Source organism: Myotis myotis, unplaced genomic scaffold (genome assembly GCF_014108235.1).
Source record: "Myotis myotis isolate mMyoMyo1 unplaced genomic scaffold, mMyoMyo1.p scaffold_m19_p_6, whole genome shotgun sequence".
Lineage (NCBI taxonomy): Eukaryota > Metazoa > Chordata > Mammalia > Chiroptera > Vespertilionidae > Myotis > Myotis myotis.
The window spans coordinates 7,588,468-7,610,246 of NW_023416368.1; the positions used below are offsets into that span (position 1 = coordinate 7,588,468).

At 47.4% G+C, this 21,779-nt stretch overlaps 1 protein-coding gene across 1 annotated transcript in view; it reads left to right on the forward strand.

The window, feature by feature from the left end:
• Positions 1-21,779, forward strand: part of SLIT3 (slit guidance ligand 3) — a 533,716-nt gene that overhangs the window by 101,157 nt on the left and 410,780 nt on the right. The window contains exon 4 of the mRNA XM_036313891.1: positions 2,257-2,328. Within this exon, the coding sequence (XP_036169784.1) occupies positions 2,257-2,328 (72 nt within the window). The remainder of the gene's footprint in view (positions 1-2,256; positions 2,329-21,779) is intronic.

Genomic DNA, 21,779 nt, shown 5'->3' on the forward strand with positions numbered 1-21,779 from the left:
CTCTATGGGCACTGCTCTAAATAAGTAACTAGATTCCCCTCATTCTGCTCTTATCTGGTCTCCCCCTTTCTTTACACTTTAGTGAGAGGAACACACAATGAGCAGGTACCAGGAGTGATCCAAAAGCTCTGGTCCAATTTACAGGGACGGAAAGTGGGATGGTGGCTCCCAGGCACTAGCGGGGGAGAACGGGGCCTTGTTTAATGGGTATAGCGTTTCAGTTTTATAAGACAAGAAAGTCCTGGAGATCTGTTGCACGAGTGTGAGTATACTTAACACTACTAAACTGTACACTTAAAAATGGTTAAGATGCTGAACTTTATTTTCTGTGATTTGTTTTGTTTTTTTGCCACAACCTACAAGAAAACACACACACACACACACACACACACACACACACACACACACATTTAAAAGAGCCTGGATTGGTGCCAGGTGGGCACTGGAAATGTTGGGGGGAACGCTTTGTAAAGTATATGATTGCCTAAACACTATGCTGTACACCTGAAACTATGCAAAATAATATTGAATGTAAACTGTAATTGAAAAATAAAATTTAAACTTCTTAAAAAAAAAGAGCAGCGGCGCGGGAGTCAGGCCGCCGAAGGGGCAAGCAGGAATGTGAGGGTTTCCAGTCCCCCTTCAGTCAGGAGCCTGGGGACAGCATCGCTGCTGCACACCTGCCCCGCAGAGCGTGAAGCCCCCGGGCTGAGCAGCGCACTGCTGACAGCAGCCCTGTTCTTTGAGGTCGTAAACGCCCCCCCTCACATGCTTGGCCCTTTGTGACCTCTTTCTAGTCCCCTGTCCTTCTGAAGTCTTCAGCCATCACCTGGGATGAAAGGGGGGAAATAGCAAAATCCCACTCAGGGGATATATCTGCTTGGTGCAGTGGGGGAGCGTGGGCTTTGGGGTCGGTAGGTGAGAAGCAGTTCATTTTTTCATCCCTTCCAGTTTGCTTCGCTGGCAAATGGGAGACTACTGTTCCCCCAAGTCACCAAATATACACTGTTCACTCTGAGTGGAGGGTTCAGCCAGGCTATGAACTGTCTTGTCCTCCAGGGGGTCCTGGGGGCTCAGGGGATGGAAGATTAGGGGACCCTGTTGAGGCATTCGCAAACTAGACTGTGTAGAGATGCTAGGGCAGAGGCAAGCAAGGTAGGGAGCATGAGATCGGGTCTCCTTGGGCTCATACTCCCAGGAGAGCAGCCTGCATGGAGGCCACCACAATGCTCAGCGTCCCCCGGAAACTCAAATGCCTTATTTTCTGTGGCGTTAGCGCGGACGATTCCCAGGGGAGAGTGTAGCTCCTCTGTCACCATCCAACAAGGGGCATCCCGCCTGGGCAGAGTTTTACCTCCAGCCGCACTGCCCACCTACGCCATGGTCCCTGACCCAGGGCCAGCTGTGTCATGAGGCACGGTGGGGACAGTGCCCAGGGCCAACAATGCTTTTAGGGGCCCATGAAAATGTTTTAATTTCTTCTAAACTTAGAAGAAAAAATAAATATGAGCTTTCAGATCAGAGTACATGTTATAATATAGAATATTAATATATTTGTTTTTATATTAACAGTAGCAAAATATTATGTGTATATATATATATGTGTGTGTATGTATGTATGTATGTATTTTTTATGGAGGAAGGTGCCAACAAAGGCAAAAGTGCTGAGGGCCCACAACAGTCAAATGCAGCCCTGCCCTGCTCTGGTCTGAAGAGCCAGGCTGGCAGGGATTCCCTTGGGCCCCTGAATCCCTCACCCTCTTCACTGTTCTGTAGCAACTGCAGTCTGTCCCTCCCCCCTCACCACTTAGGATCTGGAATATTTTTTCTTATGTTATTTCTTTTTAAGGACCCATTTCACATGCCAGTTCCGTCACTTGGCTATAGCTATCTGGAGCACGTGGTGAGAAAAATTCAAGAGGCTTGTCTGGGGTCCGTGGGAAAGAATGTTGTGATCCATTAGTGGTGTCTCTCCTCAGCTTGTGATGGGGGGGAGGGGCAGGACGCATGCTCTGTCCTTGCTTATAAGGGCCTTTGCCTTATATCTCCAACTGGATTGACCGCAAGCTCCGCAAGGTAGAGTTTGCCTTACACATGCTGAGCATCCCACATCCACTGATCTAGAAAGTCTCCTAATACCTATTGATTGACTTATTGATTGATTGATTGATTGATTGAAGTAATGACTGTGAATAACACATTTGATCCAATTGAATGCCCCTTTGACATGCTTTCATTCTTTTTTTCCCTCTTTAGACGTCTGAACAAGAATAAGCTCCAAGTCCTTCCAGAATTGCTTTTCCAGAGCACACCGAAGCTCACCAGACTGTGAGTAGAATGGAACTATGTTCTCTTGCCTGGCTTTGGTTATGTGGAGAATGTGGCTGCCTTCATGCGCAGAGCCCCAGGCTGCTCGGAACCTGGCGATTAGGCCTCACTCAGGGAGATTTGGGTATCTATGTGCTGTGCTCCACACTCCTCTCCAGGCCCGATTTCCTTGCCCCCTTCCTTCAGAGGTTGGCGACCTGTGTGGCCAGTGGGGGCAGGCAGCAGTGGTAGTGTCCCAGAGGGCATGGGTTTGGACTAAGCATTTCAATGTCACCACCTTGCTGGCTAGACCAGTCCCACCTGCTGCCTGCTTCCCACCATTGCCAGTCGGAGAGCCCTGGGGCTGGAGGTCTGTGATTTTGTAGAAAAAGAAACACCTTGAGTTTTGCTTTGTCTTCTGGAATGGTCCAGGATATCCTGAGGAGGGAAGAGTTGGAGATGCCTCTGTGCATTAGACACACATCAAGAAGGGGGTTGTGATTCACGTGCAGTGGGTGTGAGGCAAGTGCTAATTATTGGCAGTGAACAGCTCCATGGCTTTGAGCTCTAAGTTCTGCTGGCATGGACTAGGGTATGTTATAGGGTGAACCGGGTTGCCCAAGGCTTGCCTGTCTGAATGGAGCTGCGCCATGTCTGGCTGCTTAGCAAGCAGGCAGTGAAATTTACAGCCTGGCTGGGGAGACTCTAACTTTACTGGGGAGGTGCCAGAGTGGTGGCCACCATTCCCATTTGCAATGGCTGTATGTTTAATACCTACTTATGCAGTCAAACAATGCATATAGTTTCCGGGATAAATTGGGAAATATGAAACATATGTTGGTGTGTGCACTTAAGAATGAGTTCTGAATTAGGAATCTGTATCTCCATCTCTATCTACATGTTACACACAGCAAGACTATATACATAAATGTATTTTAAAGGGCTCTTTGTTGGAACAAGAGCAAGCTTTGGCTATGTGTCATTGGTACAGCGGCCTCTCTTGCCTTCTCTGGGATACACCATATACTTTGTCAAGGTACCTCTTGCTGTGTATTCCATTTCCCTTGCTCAGTCCACTTGGCCGACTTAGCTAAATGTGGGGAAGGTTATGCCCCTCTTTCTACTCTTCAACTCTGAATCCACTTTTATGGGTGTGAGGGTGGACAAAGTGCAATGTGTGTCTAGCAGGACTGAATGAGCAATACCAAGTGGGCACACAGCAAAATCACCCTGATTTTGAAGTTCCTCTCCTCCATGTAGTTCTTCCCTGAAATGCTACCCTGGTAGCCATCTCTCCACCCAGCACCGCATGGTGCCTTATCAACCTGCCCTAGCTAAATAGTGCGGACTATCTGCCACTCGCCTGTAATCTCAGCATCACTTTCTAGGGAAACAGAAGGTGCCCGGGCTGGGGCTGCTGGGAGGCTTTGAGCGAGTGGGGCCTGAGTGTTCTAGTAACTGCAGGATGCCGGGCGCTGGTTCTTGCTCACGGGACCTGTAATGTCCACACCCTCAGGTGATGCCCACATTGTGCAGGGCTGGTCTTGATCCGGGCAGAGAAGGCATTCTGGGCAATAACTTGTTTCTGAGCTCCTGGGGGCCACATGCAGGCAGGCAGCATGGGGTGTGGGACAGCCCAGGGAACTGTCCTAACTGCCGCTCTCTGAGAGAGGCTGGGAGAGTCACTTTCCCTTCTGTGTCTAAGTATGCTCACCAGGAAAAAGGAGACCAGCCTCCTCTTCTACCTACCTCACCAGGAGCTTTAAGTATTGGATGAAGTAATGGTGTGTGTGTGTGTGTGTTTTCAAGGGTTTAAAGTGCTGTATGAGTGTAATCACCAAGATAACTATGGTTCCTCCTACAACTCCTATCTTCCCAGCCTCTGTTTCTGACCTTCTTTCTTGGGAAGCAGTGAAGAAACTAGGAGTTGCTGTGAACAGTGACAGACATTGCACTGAGCTTTTTCTTCAAGCCAGAGAGCCGCCCCAGGAAGGCAGGGACGATGTCTGACTCATTTTGGTATATCCTGCTCCAGATGCCGACCTGGCAGAGTGTGGCATACACAGGCACTCCTGAATGGTGGGCGAACAGATGAGTGGTACGGCCTAAGGATATAAACAGTGCTCTTAGGGAGCTCTGGCTCTTTTATCTGCCATTCACTCCCGCACTCATTCATGTATTCAGTAGGCTTTTCCCAGTGTTTCTTCCAGCCTGGCGTCGGCAGTGGTTATTGAGCTGGGGGCATGAAGGATGCCCAGTTCTCTGTGCCCGTCATGACACATTCTGAATGGCTGCCAGAAAGCTAAGCGCTAAATAAATTATTTTTCACTGAAGCAGCTATATTAACCTGGGTTTGGGCTATAATCAGCAATCCCGTTTTCTCTCTGGGCTTGATCTTTGATTTTTCTTAATGGCCCTATTGTGTCTTTGTCTTATTTTGTCAGCCACTCCAGGGCCTTTTTGGAAGTAAGCAGGGTACAGATTATAAATCAATAAATGTGCAGTCATGAGTGTGTATACATGTGCCACTGGCTCTGCTGTAAAAGAGCACTGCCTCTCAATAGCCATTTTCTGGGGATGCTAAACGTGGACACTGTGTGGCTGTCTCTTCTGTGTGCATGGGAGATATGAAGCAATCCGGACGCACCCTTTCTTATTAGACCTATAGACAAAAGCTGCTTAGTACTCAATGTTTTTTAAAAAAAAGCCTTTTGGAAAGGCTATGGACATGCAATTAGACATGTTTTGAGTATTGATAGTAAAGAGAAATAATCTCTATTGAGAACCTTTGCTACTGTAACAGTAATATTAACTAGTAAGTGACAGAAATGTGACTAAAGTTAGTCTAACCCACAGAGGAAATATCTTAGTTCATATGCCTGAGGAGTCCACTGATATTTGGGGTGGGGGGGACTTAGGAACAACTGGACCCAGGGGCTCGATAATGTCATTGGACTTCACCTCCCTCTCCCCATCCCTTGGAACAGCACACATGATGGCAGCCCAAAGCAGAAGGCTCCGAGGGGGCTCACCTGTGCCCGGGATGGGGAGGGTGCCGGGGGAAGAGTCCTGCAGATTGCTTAACTTGGTCACATGTCCATATTGCAAGGAGATGCTGTGCTCTGGGTGAAGAAGTCTGGGTCACCTTGTTTCGGGGGGAGAGTGTGCAAGGTCCAGCAGTAGGTTTCTTGGAGGAAAGAATGATTCTGTTACAGAAGACAGGGGTAGGGATGCACACTTGAAAGCAACAGACACCTACAAGTTTGCTGAATATCTACTCTGTGCAGGTCCCCGGCTTTAATTGAGTGCCCCGGCCCCTGTCCACAACTCTTCATGATAATAATTACAGCAAGCACACTGAGTGCCAGGGGCTGCTCTGAGCACTTTACATCTCACTTATTTGATACTCCTAACAACCCTGTAGGGTAGGTAATCCCGTAGATGTGAACCTCGTGCTCAGGAGGTTAAAGAAATTGCCCAATATCATACACATCCTTAGTGACAGAACCAGGAATCAAATCTCGGTAATTTGACTCCAATTCTGTGCTTTTTTCCACTAGAATCAGCTCCTGCCTCCATACTCCCATTTCATAGATGAGAAAACTAGAGCTCAGAGTTTCAATTACTTTCCCAGATAGCCCATATTTCTAAGAATCAGCGCTACACTGGGCACTCTGCCCCAATGCCGAGACTTAACCTTCACACCAGTCATGTGAAGAGAATCGTTATTAAATCTACTTCCGAAGCTCACATTCCTATATTCCTATAACCAGATACAGTGGAATGAGGACTTGAATATGTGCCTGTGTCACTGCAAAGCCCTTCAGTCTTCCACCAGGCCACATCGCCATGCTGACCACCGTGGAGAGCCAAAGTTAGGCTACAAAGGATTGATGAGGGATGGAACTGCCATAAATCTCAGGGCCTCTGTGACACCTTGGCTGGTCCCCCCACCCCCCACACCCTCAGACCCAGTGCCACCTGATCCGTTGACTCCTGTGTATATTAGTGCATCTCTGGCCATGGAATGAGAGAACATGGGAGTGCCTTGGGACTTAGGTACCACTGCATGACCAGCCGGGTCTTGGTCATGCCTCAGGCACTCATTCGCTCCCTCCCATCCTGATTTAGATCATAATGTTCTCAAGTGTGGGGACTGCGCTTCTGCCCTTGCAGGTTCGCTACCGGCTCCTGACCAAGAGCTGAGCTAAGAGAGGGCAGCAAAGTGAAAGGGTTAAGGGGCTGCCAATCATGTGCTGTGAGACTGACCCTAACCTCTCTGGGTCTCGGGTCCCTCATCAGTGAAACAGACAATCATAGAACCTACGTCTCTGTGTTGCGGTGAGGATAAGTGGAAATAACCATGCATAGTCTGTACCAGAGCGTGTAGCACATAGAAGTGCTTAGGGAGAGAGGACTGTGGTTACCTTTCGCTAGCTGGCAGATGGAGCGGTGCGTGTGCTGGGGCTTTGGCATCTGTGCTTTCAACATTTCAGCACCTGGCAAAGAATCCAAGCTCCCAAACAGATGAGGGTTGAGGGAAGCACTGCACTGGGGGTGGGGAAGTTCCTGGTCCTCATGGTGGCTCTGCCTCCCACGGCTGTGTGTCCTCAGGCATGTTACTTCACCTCTCTGGGCCTCCGTGGTCTCATCTAGAGAGGACGGACTGGAGCGTGATCTATTACATGGGCTATCGGTTATTAATTGTTTTGTGCATCCCCTTCCAGCTTTCTTTTTCACCTGCACATGAAAGAGGAAGGGAAGGACTGCTGGTTATTTGGAGGTTAAGCAGTTAACGTTGCTAGAAATACTTTAGCAGGAGCAGAAGACAAGGTGAAAACAGCAATTAAAACCCTCCTGCATCTCACCAGATTAGAGAGCGTGGGCGGGGATGAGGGACACAGTGGTTCACAACTGTTTTTTAAGAGTCTGACTCTGTCATCTGAGGACGAGCAGATCACCAGGGTCCTTTTGACACAGCATTCCTGGATTCAGGTCCAAAGAGTCCGTTAAATACTTGGCAGTGGTTGAAAACCTGGGGCTGGACGGGCAGTTGTGCAGCAGTGGGACGGACACCTCCAATTATTCTCTACTCAGTCCTACGAGGCATTGGACAGCTTTTAGAAAATGCCACTGGGGCTAAACCTGCCTTCGTTCACTTGGGTCAGCAGAGTTGCAGAGACTTGGGAAGTTAATCCCCAGGCAGCTGAAATCAACATAAAATGTGGCCAAGCAACTGAGCCCAAGTCCCCGGCCTCTGATCATGGTGGAACAATGTCTCCCTAAGTGTTAAAGGTTGTGGTTTCCGGGGAACGGACTTCTAATGAGTGAACCTTCCTCTCAACTCTCATTTCTGCCTACTCGTACCTGTTCTTGTATTTACCATTTCTGCTCTTATCACAGCCATATGTGTATATGTCCTATATCCCCAACCAAACTGGAAGCTGCATTCAGCAAAGTGAGCGAATGTCTCTTTGAGGGAGCCCAATATTAGAGCAAAGAACAGGGACCTGGGGACCACGCAGACCTGGGTTTAATCTGACCCTCTGGTGACCCCTGGACAAGGGCCTCACCTTCCTCAGTCTCCAGTGGGTTAGCTATCCAAGAGGAAGAACAATCACAGTCCATGTCTTCGTTTGCTCAGGATGCCCCAACAGAGTACCTCAGACTCCGTCGCTTAAACAACAGGATTTTTTTTTCTCATCATTTGGGGCCTAGAAGGTTAAAATCAAGGTGCTGGTAGGGTGGTTTCCTGGGGCCGCTCTCCTCCTCTTGCTTGGCAGTCTTCTTGTTGCCGCTTTGCAAGGTTGTCCCCCTTGGTGTTTCTTCCTTTTGTCATAAGGGACAGTCATCCAGGCTTAGGGCCGCACCTCAATTGCTGCATTTTAACTTAATCACCTCTTTAAAGACCTGATCGCCAAATACAGTTACAATCTGAAGTACTGGGGACAAAGGCCTTGACATATGAATTGGTGGGGGTGGAAGGGGAGGGGGCAAATTAGCACATAATAGTTCCCAGGTGTGTATGCACATTTACTGTGGGTCAGGTGCTCTGCGAACTGCTCTTACTAGTACATATATTCTCTTCCTCAATCTCAGGTTTAGGAAGCTAGAAACTATATTACCCCCATTTTAGAGCTAAAAAAACAAGAGTCCTAGACTCTAGGACCTAGAGATTCAGACAGCCTGCCCAGGCACAGAGCCAGTCACCGGCAGGATCAAAATTCAAGCCCAGGCTTGCCTCACTCCAGAGCCCACATGTCTAGCCACAGTTTTTATACTACCGTTGTCAGAGTTAGTAACCAGTGCCAGGCACCTGGTGGAAGCTCAATCCCTGCTAGTTCCTTTATCCCTTTGCGGCCCCAGATGAGCCCCGACTGTTGAATGACTGGAGCCCTGGTCCTGTGGGGAGTATCTTCTGCTGCTGGCAGGTTCTTTTGCAGCCACCTTAGTCTTCCAGGCCGGCACTGCACTTTAAAACATAAGTACATGCAATATGTGTCTCCATAAAACTCCGTGTTGATGTAAAACGGTGCTATAAAAGTGAAAAACCAGTGCAGAAAACAAAAACCATGCTGCTCGGTTTTCTAACAGAGTTGTGATCTGATGTGGTGCAATGATAACAGGACAATGGGAAACCACTCCCTCAGGGTGGAGAGGCCTTCGGAGACTGCCTGCCCGCCTGGAGCTGGAGCTCAGACACATGCTCCCATGCTATGCTGGCCCAGCCTTCAGAGGCCAGGACATAGATGGCGAGACCAGCCTCACTGTCGCAGACATGGGGTCACTTTTTCCAGGGGCACAGCCACCTAAAGCTCATGGAAAATGTCCCTGCAAATGGGAGCCCCCTCCTTCTCCATTCCCCCAATCCCTGATACTACAGTGAGGCCAGCCTTCGGTTTGCTTTACGGCACGCTTCCTCAATTGCAAGTTTCATCACATGCTGGACGACAGGCCTAGCTTTAATCTGCATGTGGACAGGTAATGGACCATAGTGGGTGCCATGTCACTCTTGGGGTTTCTGTTTTATGTGAGTTGTACTCTCTTTGCAATGACAAACTGGAGCCACAAGAAAAGGCATGGAAGGTTGCTTTCCCCTCTCCTTCATTTAAGCTTTATCCAGCTGAGCATGGGAGCCTGTTGTCTTACCCACAGAGTTGACTACAAGGTTAATCCTTAGAATTGTTTTGTAGATTCATACCATAGAATTCCAGAGCTGGAAATAAAAGTTCTCTAGACTAGCGTTTCTCAAACTGCACTATGCAGCTGGATAGCTGGATTCTTGTGGAAATGCAGACTCAGGTTCTGGAGTCCTGGGGCGGGACCTAAGAGTCCGTCTCTCTAACCTATTTCCAGATGATGTTTCGGACCTAGGACCACACTTTGCAGAGCAAGGATAGAGGCTACTGTGGTTCTCAAACTGAGCATAGAGAAAAAACAACTCTGAGGTCCTGGTTAAATGCTGATTCCCAGGCCAGGCACCCCCCCCCCCCCCCCCCCCAGAACTCTAGTTTGATCGGTCTGGAATGGACCTAGGGCTTTGACTTTGAAAACAGGTGCCCTGGGTGACTTCAGTGTGTGCCGTCCATGGGCATATTTTGAGGAACACCAATCTAGTACAGATCTGTTATTTTATAGATTTGGGAGCTGGGAAGGAATCAGGTATTTCTTGAGCACCTACTGTGTGCTAGACACCTTATGCATATGCCATGTTCTTTGAACCTCCTGTGAGGAAGATATCTTTACGCCTACTACACAGATTATGAAAGTGAGGCTTGAGGAGTTTAACTCACTAGGAATAAACCCTTGGTCTTTCTGAACCCCAGTTTTGTTTTGTTTTTTTCTACTTTATCATGTGCCTCCTGTGAAATAAAGGGAAGAAAAACAGCCTTTCAAGGCTCCGTATTTGTACTTTTATGCTCCTATGAACGTATGTGAACACGTGCACATATCTGAGATCTAGGGTATTAAGACTTAAGCATTAAAGGAGAGAAATTTATAGACTTAAATGCATGTTTTCAAGTAGACCTTTCTAAATTCCCTACAATTTATCAAAAATAGAGTTAGGTTTTACATTTTCAAATCCTTTAGCCCTTTGGGCCAGCAGAACGACTCTAAAGTGATCAGGCAATAGTTGAGCTGAGAACGTTCTGCCAGCTTGGAAAGTTTTACTTTACTTTGTGTGTTTTTTAAGAAAGAAAGAAAACCAAGCTGTGACTTTACAATGCTTTGGAATTACAGAATGTGCTTGTAATTTTTACAATTCTGCACAGACTTCTTTGCCACATCTGGTTGATATTACTGGCAGGGATATATGAGGGAATAAACCATGGGCTGGAATGTGAAACATCCCACAAAATGAGTTTCTTATAGGTTGCTGCATAAAACATTTTGAGTCTCCCTCCCTTTGGAGGTGTGGCTTAAGTGATTTCATGGACTTAGGTGGGTTTTGTTGTTGTTTTTGATTCAGAGGTAAGGGTTGTTGCTGGTCTACTTGGTGGGGGTTCCATGATAATTTTCTGAAGATGAGTGCAAAGGTTAACCCTCCCCAGTCATGCTATGGATCGGGTGAGACAAGCCATCCTTGAAGGGAGTCAGACCAATCTTTTGAAAAGCACTGGACACTGATGGTCACGGTGAAATGTCAGCACGGACTGAACTGCTACAGAAAAAGGAAGAAAGCAGGGACACAGAATGAGATGGGTGTGGGCTCCAGGAAGCCTCCTGAATCATAGCTGGGGTGGTGCATTAAACTGCTGATAGCAAGAAGAGTTCAATTCCTCAAGCATGCCTCCAAAAGCCTGGCACATCCGGGAGTTCTCTGTGCTCTACACAAAACAGGAAGTTGGTAAAATGGAAAAATAAAACAAACACCCATCTAATACCTGGAACTCAGTCAAATCTCAGTTGGGGACATTCTTGACCAAATCTCAGGAAGAGAGCTGTATGACCAGGGACAACTAAAACATTCACTAAATGCCTTGTGTGTGTGTGTGTGTGTGTGTGTGTGTGTGTGTGTGTGTGTGTTGCTGCAACATGCTGGTGGTTAGGATGCTGAGTATAGAATGTAGGCATGTCTAATCTGAGCCCAGAGGGTGTGAGCATGGGCTCCTCGCCACCTGGCTTCTCAGACTTCGCTTGGCTGGGACCCACCTGCAGAGCTGGAATGTTTCTGCACAAAACCATGTGCTGCTCTCAGCGCCCTGTGGCATGTGGTAGAGTTGGCCAGCCTCGGGCAGAGTGTGTGGCCATCACCAAGGATGCTCAAATAAAGACTGTGCTCTCCAGTGGCAACACAGCCCTCTGTTGAGGATGACAACCAGGGGCCAGCTTCACCCACACCCTGGGGCCCTCATTCTCTTTATCTGGAATTAGAAACTGTCAAGAGAACTAAAAATGTCAGGGAAATACCACATTGTATATGGAAAAGTATCAGCCTTTTGAGGTGGGCAGTCCCTAAACACACATTCTCCAATTGCCTGAATGATGCAAATGTACCCGCATCTAATAATCTTGAAATATTTGTTCTTGAATCACATTCAGGATCAACAGAAACATTTCTAAAGAGCCTAATCATCTCTCATTTTCAACAAACATTTGGGAATCTCTTGAGAGGACAAATAGCATTTTAATTTGATGCCCCAAATACTAGCGTAATTTCAAATCACACTCACAAAACAGTCTGTAACTTTGGCTTTCTTCTGGCTTTCCTATGGGCTCACTATCCTGGATGTTGAACATTAATTTCCATTTGTAAGGTTTACAGTCCATTTACAAAGTCCTGGAGATTGAAGCTTGTAATGAAAGTGTTGACACTGTATTAACAACAGCAAAACTATGATAACACAGCACTGTCCAAACCAAATAGAAATGGAGAAGTTTAAGTAAATTTCACGCTCCTTGCCTGAATGTGGCGTGCTGGACCTGAGTTTTTGATTCATGGTTTAGAATAATATTTTAATGTTTTATTCATGATGTTTCTTTTTTCCCATCATTCTTTCTCTAATTCCCCTAACCCTACTTAGGGTGATGAAGCCTGCTTGGAAGGCTGGCCTCGTCTTGATTGGCACTGCCTGGTATATAGCCAGCAACTCTCCCCATGGTTGGCTAAGTGAAGTGTTCGGCTCTTGAACTGATGCTTTGGCCTCTCATTGGCGTGTCTAGAGCTCTGTTCAAAAATTTTTTGTCAGTGAGTCAGCTTTTGATTGAAATATACATAGAATCATGCCAACATGCCCCCTAGTGAAGGGAGCACCTTGACTTCTAGAGGTCACAGTATTCTAAGGGAGAAGAAGCATTTCTGAGAGGGTGAAAGGCTAACCAAGGACTGATCCCCTCCATCTCCATTTCACTTAACTTGGGATTCCAGAAACTCCAAGCTGTGAATCAAGATGCTGAGAGAGGCCTAAAGGTAAGAATTGCTTTTTAAAATGGAAATCAGTGGTAACAACATAGAAAGAGATGCTGGATCATTGATTTTACTAATATCATGGCCATAATCATCTCCTTTCTGTGTCTCCACATCACCTTCTGTCCTATTTTTTAAGCACATGCACTTACACATAACATATCACATATATACACTTAAAACCTTCTCTCTGTGAGAGAATCCCAAACAGATACAGAAAGATTGATCCCTTCCAGGCTGCTGAGTCAAAGCACAGTCATAATTTCACTCTAGTGCAAGATACCGACTTTTAAATTAGCTCAAATTCCTGAGCAACACTGTGCGGAGATACCAGGGGTTGGGAAGGGTGTAGCAGCCGTGCAATGGGGAGGAGTTTGTCTCCGTGGCACATCATTGGCGTTTTAGGTGCATAGAGATGTTAGTGGCAGATCTGTGTCAGAGACCATAAATTATTACTGTGAATGGGTTCTACTTCCCAGAGAGAGCATCTCTTTTCCCTGGAAGAGATGTGCACGGCTCAGGCTTCTACCCGAGACCTTCGGGGACTTTTATTCCATTTCACCACACAGGGGCTCAGCCACTGGACAAAATTATCTTAGGGAATAACTGTTATGGCCTCCACTGCTGATGGTGTTCTCTGCAGACCCTCTTCCCCTGTGCAGGGCACTCCTCTATTTAAATGAGGGTGAAGGATGGGAGATCATTAAGGCCTAATGAGATTGGAAAGCAGCAGCAGCAGAGAAAGAGGAGTTACCAAGGGAGTACACGACTCACCAGTTTCTCTGCAAGTGGACAGTCCCCAAGTGGAGGATCACGCAGGGGTGGTGGGGAGATTGGGTGGAATTTCTCAGCTCTACCTTCAACGTGCATGACCAATTTGCCCACCACCCTCCGCCTCTGCTGCCATCAGCCTCCTGTAAGGCACCATCCTTTCTTGATTAGGTGACTACAGGACCTTCTCACTGATCTTCCTGCTTTTATGTGTATTCCCTCTTCACCCGTCATCCACCCCATAGCCGCCATGATCGTTTCAAGACAAATCAGATCTCTTACTCCCCCATTTCAACCACAGTGTCCTAAGAATAAACCCAAGCCCCTACATTACACAGTCTGGCACCTGTCACTTCCTGGTACCATCCTGGTCCTCTCTCCCACATCCACCACACAGCAGCCTCTCAGGCCTTCCTCCTATTGTTCCAACACTCCCATCTCTTTCTCAACACAGGGCAGTGGTCTTGCTATTATTTTCTGCCTGGAACACGATGACCCTAGATATTGGCATAGCCAGTTCTCTCTTAAAATTCAGGTCCTGGTTCAAACCTTCCTCCCACAGAGGGCTCTCCTGACCACCCTATGTATAGCAGCATCCCTTCCTTCTCATCGCTGTCTATATCATGACCCTATTCCATTTTCTTTATGGCACTTACTACTTCTTGAAATTCTTTTGCTCATTTGTGTGTGTGTGTTTTTTATGTGCTTATTTTCTGCTCTCCCACCCACCAGTAGAATGTAAGCTTCTTGAAAGGAGGGCTTTTGTCTGTTTTGCTGACTCTATAATTGCCTATCCTGCATCTACCACAGAGTGGGCACTCAATAAACACTTAGTAAATGAGTGAATAAGAGAAGGAACTTGGTCTCCAAAATCTGCTTTTTCCTCTCAATCTATGGTCAAAGGCACCTTCTGTTCCAAACCAGAGCTCAGTCCTCATTGCCCTGAAAAAGCCCCCAATGACTGTTTAATAGCATATGTGCACCCATGCACATACACGTGCGCACACACAGGGTGAGGATAAATTGAACACACTAGATTTTATTCTCCAGTTTCCAACCCCTATTTCACTCTTTGCAAGACAAATTACTTGGGTTTACAATGTAGAGGGACCTGCTCTGAGGTTCTGAGAGGACCTTGGGGGGATGAGTCCATTTACACAGGTGGGCCATGCAGCACAGAGGTGAGCTGACTTCAGGGGCCATGGGTGTTATTTCACGCTCCCACCGAAGAGAGAGGAGCAGCCTGTGCCAGGACTCTCTGCTAGTAGGAGGTGTGAGCAGTGCCCAAGACTGAGAGCTGGGGAGGGAATGTGGTTTTTGGATGCTTATTTCAAAAACCTGGGAATAATATTCTGTGATACAATGAAATGAATAGATAAACTGTGTTTCCTTCAACTCCAGGCCTCATTGGTTTTCTCTTTTTACTTTTAATGGGCATAAAAAGAGATTGTCTAGCTTGAAAAAATGAAGAAGATTTGTGGGGACTCAAACAAAAACCAAACCTTGGTCTGAAAAGAAGACTATGTTCCACTAATTTACTGAACATTGGCCTAACATTCCAAATTATTTTCTTTGTTGATCTGAGATCGAAACCAGAGGTTGTTTGAAATACATCTGGTGAATGAATCCAAACCTGAAGTGAACCATGTCTTCTAAAGTAACTGAACCAGAACCACACTGGAACATCAAAATATTAGTGTTTTCCAAACTAGTCCTCTCTAAGGCTCTGGCTGGTGTACCTGCAACACCAAGCTATTGCTTGTTCCCCTTCTCCCCCACTTAGCCCCTGCCCTGTCTTCTCATCTCCTTTCTGCAAGCCGGTGGTCATTTAGCAATGGGCCCTCGCCCAGGTGGCCTGGGAGTGCAGGCCTGTGAGGCTCTTCATTGCTCCCGGGACAGTGAGAGACGCTGCTGTTCTGAGCACTCGACACAGTCCCCACCTTTAAACCCCTGTCAGGACGAAAAGAGGATGTGCCTTTCAGTGAGGGTGCACCCTTTAGATGAATGGGGCAAAGGGACAGATCAGGAGGAAAGAAAGGAAGGAAACCTGGAATGAAGAAAAGAAGGAGGGAGGGAGGAAGAGCAACAACAAAAGGAAACGTGGAGCGGAGGTGGTGAACACAGAGATACAGAGAAGGAAAGGAAAGAAAGAAAATAGGACTCCGTGGGGGAAAATATATCTTAGGTTTGTTTTTGTCTTTTTCTGGTTCCTCCCAAGGCAGATGGAAAACGTTCTCATCACACATGTGCCTCTCCATCCTGTGCCAAGCTCTACGTAAGCTTTTGTCTGTACAACGTCCCCTCGGGAGGCAAGAAGCATCATCTTCATAGATTGCCAGAGCTGAGTGGTACCTTTTAGAACTTCTAGACCAATGCCTTTATTTTCTAGTTAGGGAAACTGAGACACGGGGCTTTGGGGAACTCACCAACCCCAGCCCTCGGATTCCTGGTCTGGTGCTGTGCGCCCAGTCCAAAGATTCCTTTCCTACCTTGACCATGATTTTTCATTAAGTGACAGGCAAGAGAAACCATGGAATGAGGATTATTGGCTCACAAGGGATTAAGGGTTGATGTTTCCAGAGGTCAGGCTGACTCGGGTAGCAGTTTATCTTTTAAGAAAAGGGATTTTCTTTTGAAAGAGGTAATACTGGCTATAAATTTGCTCATCCCAGGAACGATGAGCAAGTTTTGCCTATGGAGGTTCTAGGGGAGCACTATGTGGTTATTGTCATGACATACTGAGGAGGGGAATTGAAAGGGCAAGCCTCACATGAGAGCCATTCCAAGGAAAGAGTTAACAAAAGAAGGAGTAGGGGCTACTCCCGGAGGCTCCCATCCGGTGTTGGAAGAATGGAGGCGCATCAGTGGGGAGTGGGGAGTGGGGAGTGGGGAGAAGAGGAAGTCTTGGAGTGTCTGATGGAGGCTACTTCTCAGAGCTGGCCACCCTCCGAGGGACAGGCCCTGGCACACCTGAATCTCCACCCCCTGGGAATTTCAGAAGTTAAATAGCTGATGTCAGCTTGGTGCCAGCATCAGCAGCGGCTTCGTTCCCAGCCCAGACACGTACTTTTCTGAGGGCACATCCTTCATAAGAAGCCGGTGCATTTAAGGAAAAAGACCCCAGCCTGTTCCTTATTACCCAGCAGTCACTAGGAACTGACCAGGTTTGCCTAGCACCCCGCTTACCTGTCACATGTAACCCATTTACCTGAAGCTAATTAGCCAGACTTCAGTGTGCGGTCCCAAATTGCTATGCTGATGATGGCAGCCCTCTCCTCTCCAGAAATGCCGATTTCCCAGCTCAGCGTGAGGGACTTCAGCAATCTCTCTTTCCAATGATATAATTTGATTCCGCCATGGGAGGCTGCTCTGGTCCTAGCTCACTTAGCACTAAATCTCTCCCTTGATGCTCTCATTACTTAATCTTCTCAGGCCCCAGACCAGCCCCGGCTTCCTATTTATTTATCTGGGACCCTGTTTACTTCCCCGTTGTAAATTACTTTTGGCTCCTAGCCCTCTGATTGCTGCAGTGATAGACTAATAGCTCGGAGCTACCACATTTGCCTTGTGTGATGAGGCAAATAATATGCTTAACTTATGGGAGAGAAGTGCACCCTCCATTGATTTCAGTGGGGGAAATATTACTCAGGGGAAAGGACCAGACCATTTTCCTAATGGCTGCTGGTGGAAGTTGGTGTAATTATGGACAGAATTACGTGAAACAAATCAGCAAGCCCATAAATCTAAGCCTCCCGTTTCTCAAAGGCACAGAGGGAACTTTGGAGCTGGCATGGGTTCCTCCTCTCTAAGGGGTGGGTTTCTAAGAGGGGAAACAGGAAGGTGTTGGCTCTCTGGTTTGCTTGGCTAGGGGATGCTCTTTCCCGGCTTTAAATTCTCTGAACATCTTTGATCTAGGTGGGCAAATACAGCCCATGGGCCCATCCAGCCAGCCCACTGCCACCAGGGATTGTAAATGAAGTTTTATTGGAGCATGGCCACACCCCCTCATTTACATACTCCAAGGCCCTATCTGTGCTAAAATGGCAGAGCTGCAGAATTGTGACAGAGGCTGTATGGTCCCCAGAGCCAAATATGTTTACTATATAGCCCTTCATAGAAAAAAATCTGCCAATCCTTGCTCTACCAGAAGAGCCTTCAAACAAATGTTTTCTGTGGACATGGAGAGATTTATTTGATCACTTCCCTTAACTTTCTTCTTTCAGGCAATTCAATCCCATGGGAACTAGCTTGGTTATCATGAACTCTGTATCGCATCTGCATCTATTTATGTGGCTTTTCAACAACCATGTGGCTTAGTAGGTTTTCTGAGCCCATTTGACAGAAAAGAGAACTGAGACTCTGAAAGGTGAGGTGTTTTACCCAAGGTCATTCAGTGAGGAAATTGCAGAACTGGGATTCCTATCTTGCCTGTCAGGCTCCAAATTCTGTTTTTGTTTTTTTTTTCAGCTAAACCTCTCTGCTTCCCAAGAAAAAGAAGGGAGCAGGCATTGGCATGGGGGAGGATTTATGTAGGCCTGGCCTCTCTCCGCAGAAGGGCTGCTGAAAGGGGGCAGGTGAGCAGCCAAATCACAGGAAACAGAAAAGCTAGAGGAGAAGCCAGGGGTCTTGTGTTCTTTAACACACGCTCATGGTGAGGTAGACGGTGGAGCAGACCCAGGAGTACTTTATCGTGTTTGGAAACATAACAGTTGATTGTCAGGCAGTAAGAGAAACCCAGAGAAGACCTGTCTGAGAAAAGCTGACTCCAGGGCCTTTATTGCCTGCGCAATGCCCATCTCCAGAGAGAGAGCGTGGTCGGTATGGCTTCCTTGTGGGGAGGTGGATGCCACCAGCCCTGCCGCAGTGGGGTGGGAAGATAACCTTGGTTATCACACCCTCTGGGAGCAGGTCTCTGGGCTTTGGGGCAGCCTGGAGCTGACACTGATGCCCTGAACATCTGCAGTGGAAGTGGGTAAGGTGATGTATCCACAGGCCTGCTGATGTCACCAGGTTGCCCTCTATAGCGTATAAATCTCAGGTTAAAAACAGAACCAAAAGCATCTTTTGCAAAATAGCCTTTGGGCTCTGAACCTGGAAAGACAAAGGGCATATTGGAAATAATACAGCTATGTAACAGCAGCTACCATTTGTTCAATGTTTACAAAGCAGCAGGCATTGTTCTAAACCCCATCATCTTTCTCATTTAATCTTCATCATCCTGTGAGGTGGGTATAACTATTCCATTTTACTGAAGAGGAAATGGAGCTCAGAGGTGATAAATAATTTGCTCAAGCTAATGTGTAAGTGGTGGGGCTGAGAACCCAATCTGCCTGACATCTGAACCATTCCCCGTACTAAGAGTGGGAGGAGGGGAAACCACAGACATGGAGTCACATGGGTACTTCATATTTCTTTTCTGAGACTCAGTTGGTACCCGTGCTCTCTTATCTTTTCTTATAAGGGCACTAGTTTTAATATGAGGACCCCACCCTCATGACCTCACCTAAACCTAATTATCTCCCAAAGGTCTTACCTCCAAATACTGTCACATTGTAGATTGGGGCTTCAGCATCTGAATTTGGGGCTGGGGGTGGGAACACAGCATTCAGTCCATAATAAATGGGAAGAAGTGCCATAGGGAAGATGTCGATTTTATGGAACTCATTACCTTGGAGGTAGTTGAGGCAGAGGACATGAAAATCAGCTTCAACATCTTAATAGATGTACAGTAAAGAAAATAAGTATCCTGGGGAATGTGCTAAGGGAAATATGGAAGGCTTCTTGATTGCAGGACTTTCCAGAGCCTTTACCTTGTTAATATACATTGTGAATTTCTAAGAGATGAAAATACCTATACAGCTAGTTTTCAAACATTTTTGACTATGGAATCTATGTTCATGACACATTTGGTGGGATTTGAGTTTTATAGACAGAAAAGAGAACTGAGACTCTGAAAGGTGAGGTGAGAAAATGTGAGGTTAGAAGTTTTTAAAATTAGGTTAAGTTGTAGGTAAAAGAGCCATAAAAAGATCCAGAAAAAAATATATCTGACCTCTCCCATGACGAGGTACATCCAACAAAAAGATTGCTACACACACACACACACACACACACACACACACACACTAGAAGCCCAGTGCATGAATTTGTGCATGGGTGGTGTCCCTTGGCCTGGCCGGCAATAGAGGCCTATGGAGGTGGGGGCAGGCTGGCTGAGGGGAAGGACCCCAGGAGGTTGGCTGACTGGCCTCCTGATCAGGGCTGATGGGGTGCCAGCGGGCCGGGGAGAGGGATGGCTGGAGGTTGGCCGGCCACAGGGAGGGGCTGCAGGAGGTTGGCTGTGGTAGTGCACTGACCTCCAGGGGGCAACTCCTGCATTGGGCGTCTGCCCCCTGGTGGTCAGTGCGCATCATAGTGACTGGTTGACCAGTAGTTCCGGTCATTCCTGTCATTCAGTCAAATGGTCACTTAGGCTTTTATATGTGTATATATATATAGATGTGTGTGTGTGTGTGTGTGTGTGTGTGTGTGTGTGTGTGTGTGTGTGTGTGTATGTGTATACATGGATATGTACACCATGGTGATCAAAATGGACCACATATTGGTCAGTCCAGGTTGGTGATCCTCAGGCCCCATTTAACTGTAGTCTCAGCATGGCTCTCAAGAAGACCCTTGTTACTATTGGTCCTGATACAGTGTCATGGTCCCCCTCCATTCTCTTCCTTCCCCTGAAGTCGAGAAGCATTTCAGGGGCTTTCTTAACACCCCACCTCTTTCTCAAGGCTTCCCCTGATTTGCCAGTAGAAAGGTGGCATTTCCCCTCCATGCCTGTCCTGTCCGAACTTGCTGGTTCTCTCCCTTGCTCTCCTGGCCCAACACCCTCAACACTTGCCCTTTGATTCTGTCTTTGGGGAATTCCTCTGGCCCCAAGGCATTCTGCTGGCCCCTGAGGCATTCTGGGTGATGGGAGCTACAGTCCACTGGGAACAGGAACCTTTCCTACTCTGTGGTCTGGCCCACGTACCTCCTGTGGAGGGGCCCCCATCATCAGCTGAAATCTTTGTCCTGAGGCTTCAGTGAGGGGGGCACTACTCCAGCCTCAGGGCTGCCGCCGCTTCTGGCTTCCTGTGCTGGACCCTTGCCCAGCACACACAAACACAGAGGAACCCAGCAGCATGCACTCAGGTTCCCCCTGCTGCCCCCAACATACCTGTCAGACCCATCACCAGTGCTTCTGCCATTCCCCCTGCCTAGCATGCCTGCTTCTCTTCCAAGGCCTGGCCACATCTGGAGACAGTGTTGTGTGGTTCTTACGAGTGAGGGCTCTAAACCGGAAGATTCTTGCAAACTTTAAATGAAGTAATCCTTGTAAAGCATTCAGCATACTGCCGAGTGTTCAGTAAACATCAGTTTCTCGTGCCTGGTCTTCACGCCTCAGACCCTCCCCATTCAATGAGGACTCTGTGGCAGTCTCACGCCACATTGTCCCCTGAATGCCTCGGCGTGATCGTCAGCACCGCACTGATCGCTCCTGGCATGGTATTTTTTATTGTTTTCGTGGACGGCAGTTTATCGTTGGAGTTATGAAACAGGATGCTCCTCTGTGTCTCTGCCCTTTCTCCCAAGTGTAACGTATCTGCAATGGTAGAACACATAGAAGAGCTGCTTAATTTTCTTGTCTGTTTAATTGGCTAAAGTCAAGTATTTGGGGAAAAAAAATTAGCCCTTTTCTTTCTTCTCTTGCAACTGCCCTTTCATTTAAAGAAATGGCAAAATGGTGGCCCCACATTGGAGTCCTGCCCACAGGTATATTGTACTTGGCCTGCATAATTTTTAAAAAATGAGTTGACTATATTTAAAAATTGAGAGATCTCACATAAAATCCAGATTGCTTGTTCCCCCTCCAACATTGGGAGTTCTGGCAGCAGCACTGAGCCCTGACTCGCATACAGTAACAGGCCTCAGAGCAAGCATTGGGTGACCATTTTGAGGAGCATGTTTTCTCCAGGGGCTAAAATTCCCATCACTCTCTGTCCACATGGGCCCTGTTCATACCTTTTCATAATCCTTGTAGCCGTTTGAGTTTGAGGACAAGACCTTCATTCCCCACTGCTCAGAAGAGATGATGCGGCCCCCAAGACCAAGGCCAGCGTAATTGGTGCTGGTAGGACCCCTTCCAAGGCTGGCCAGCAGGGCCTCTTTCTCACTCCCCTGGATGAAGAGCAGCCCCGAGCACAGCTCCCTTTTCCTTTGTTGGGTTTGGAAATTGTTGAAAACTCTCCTGGACTTTCTT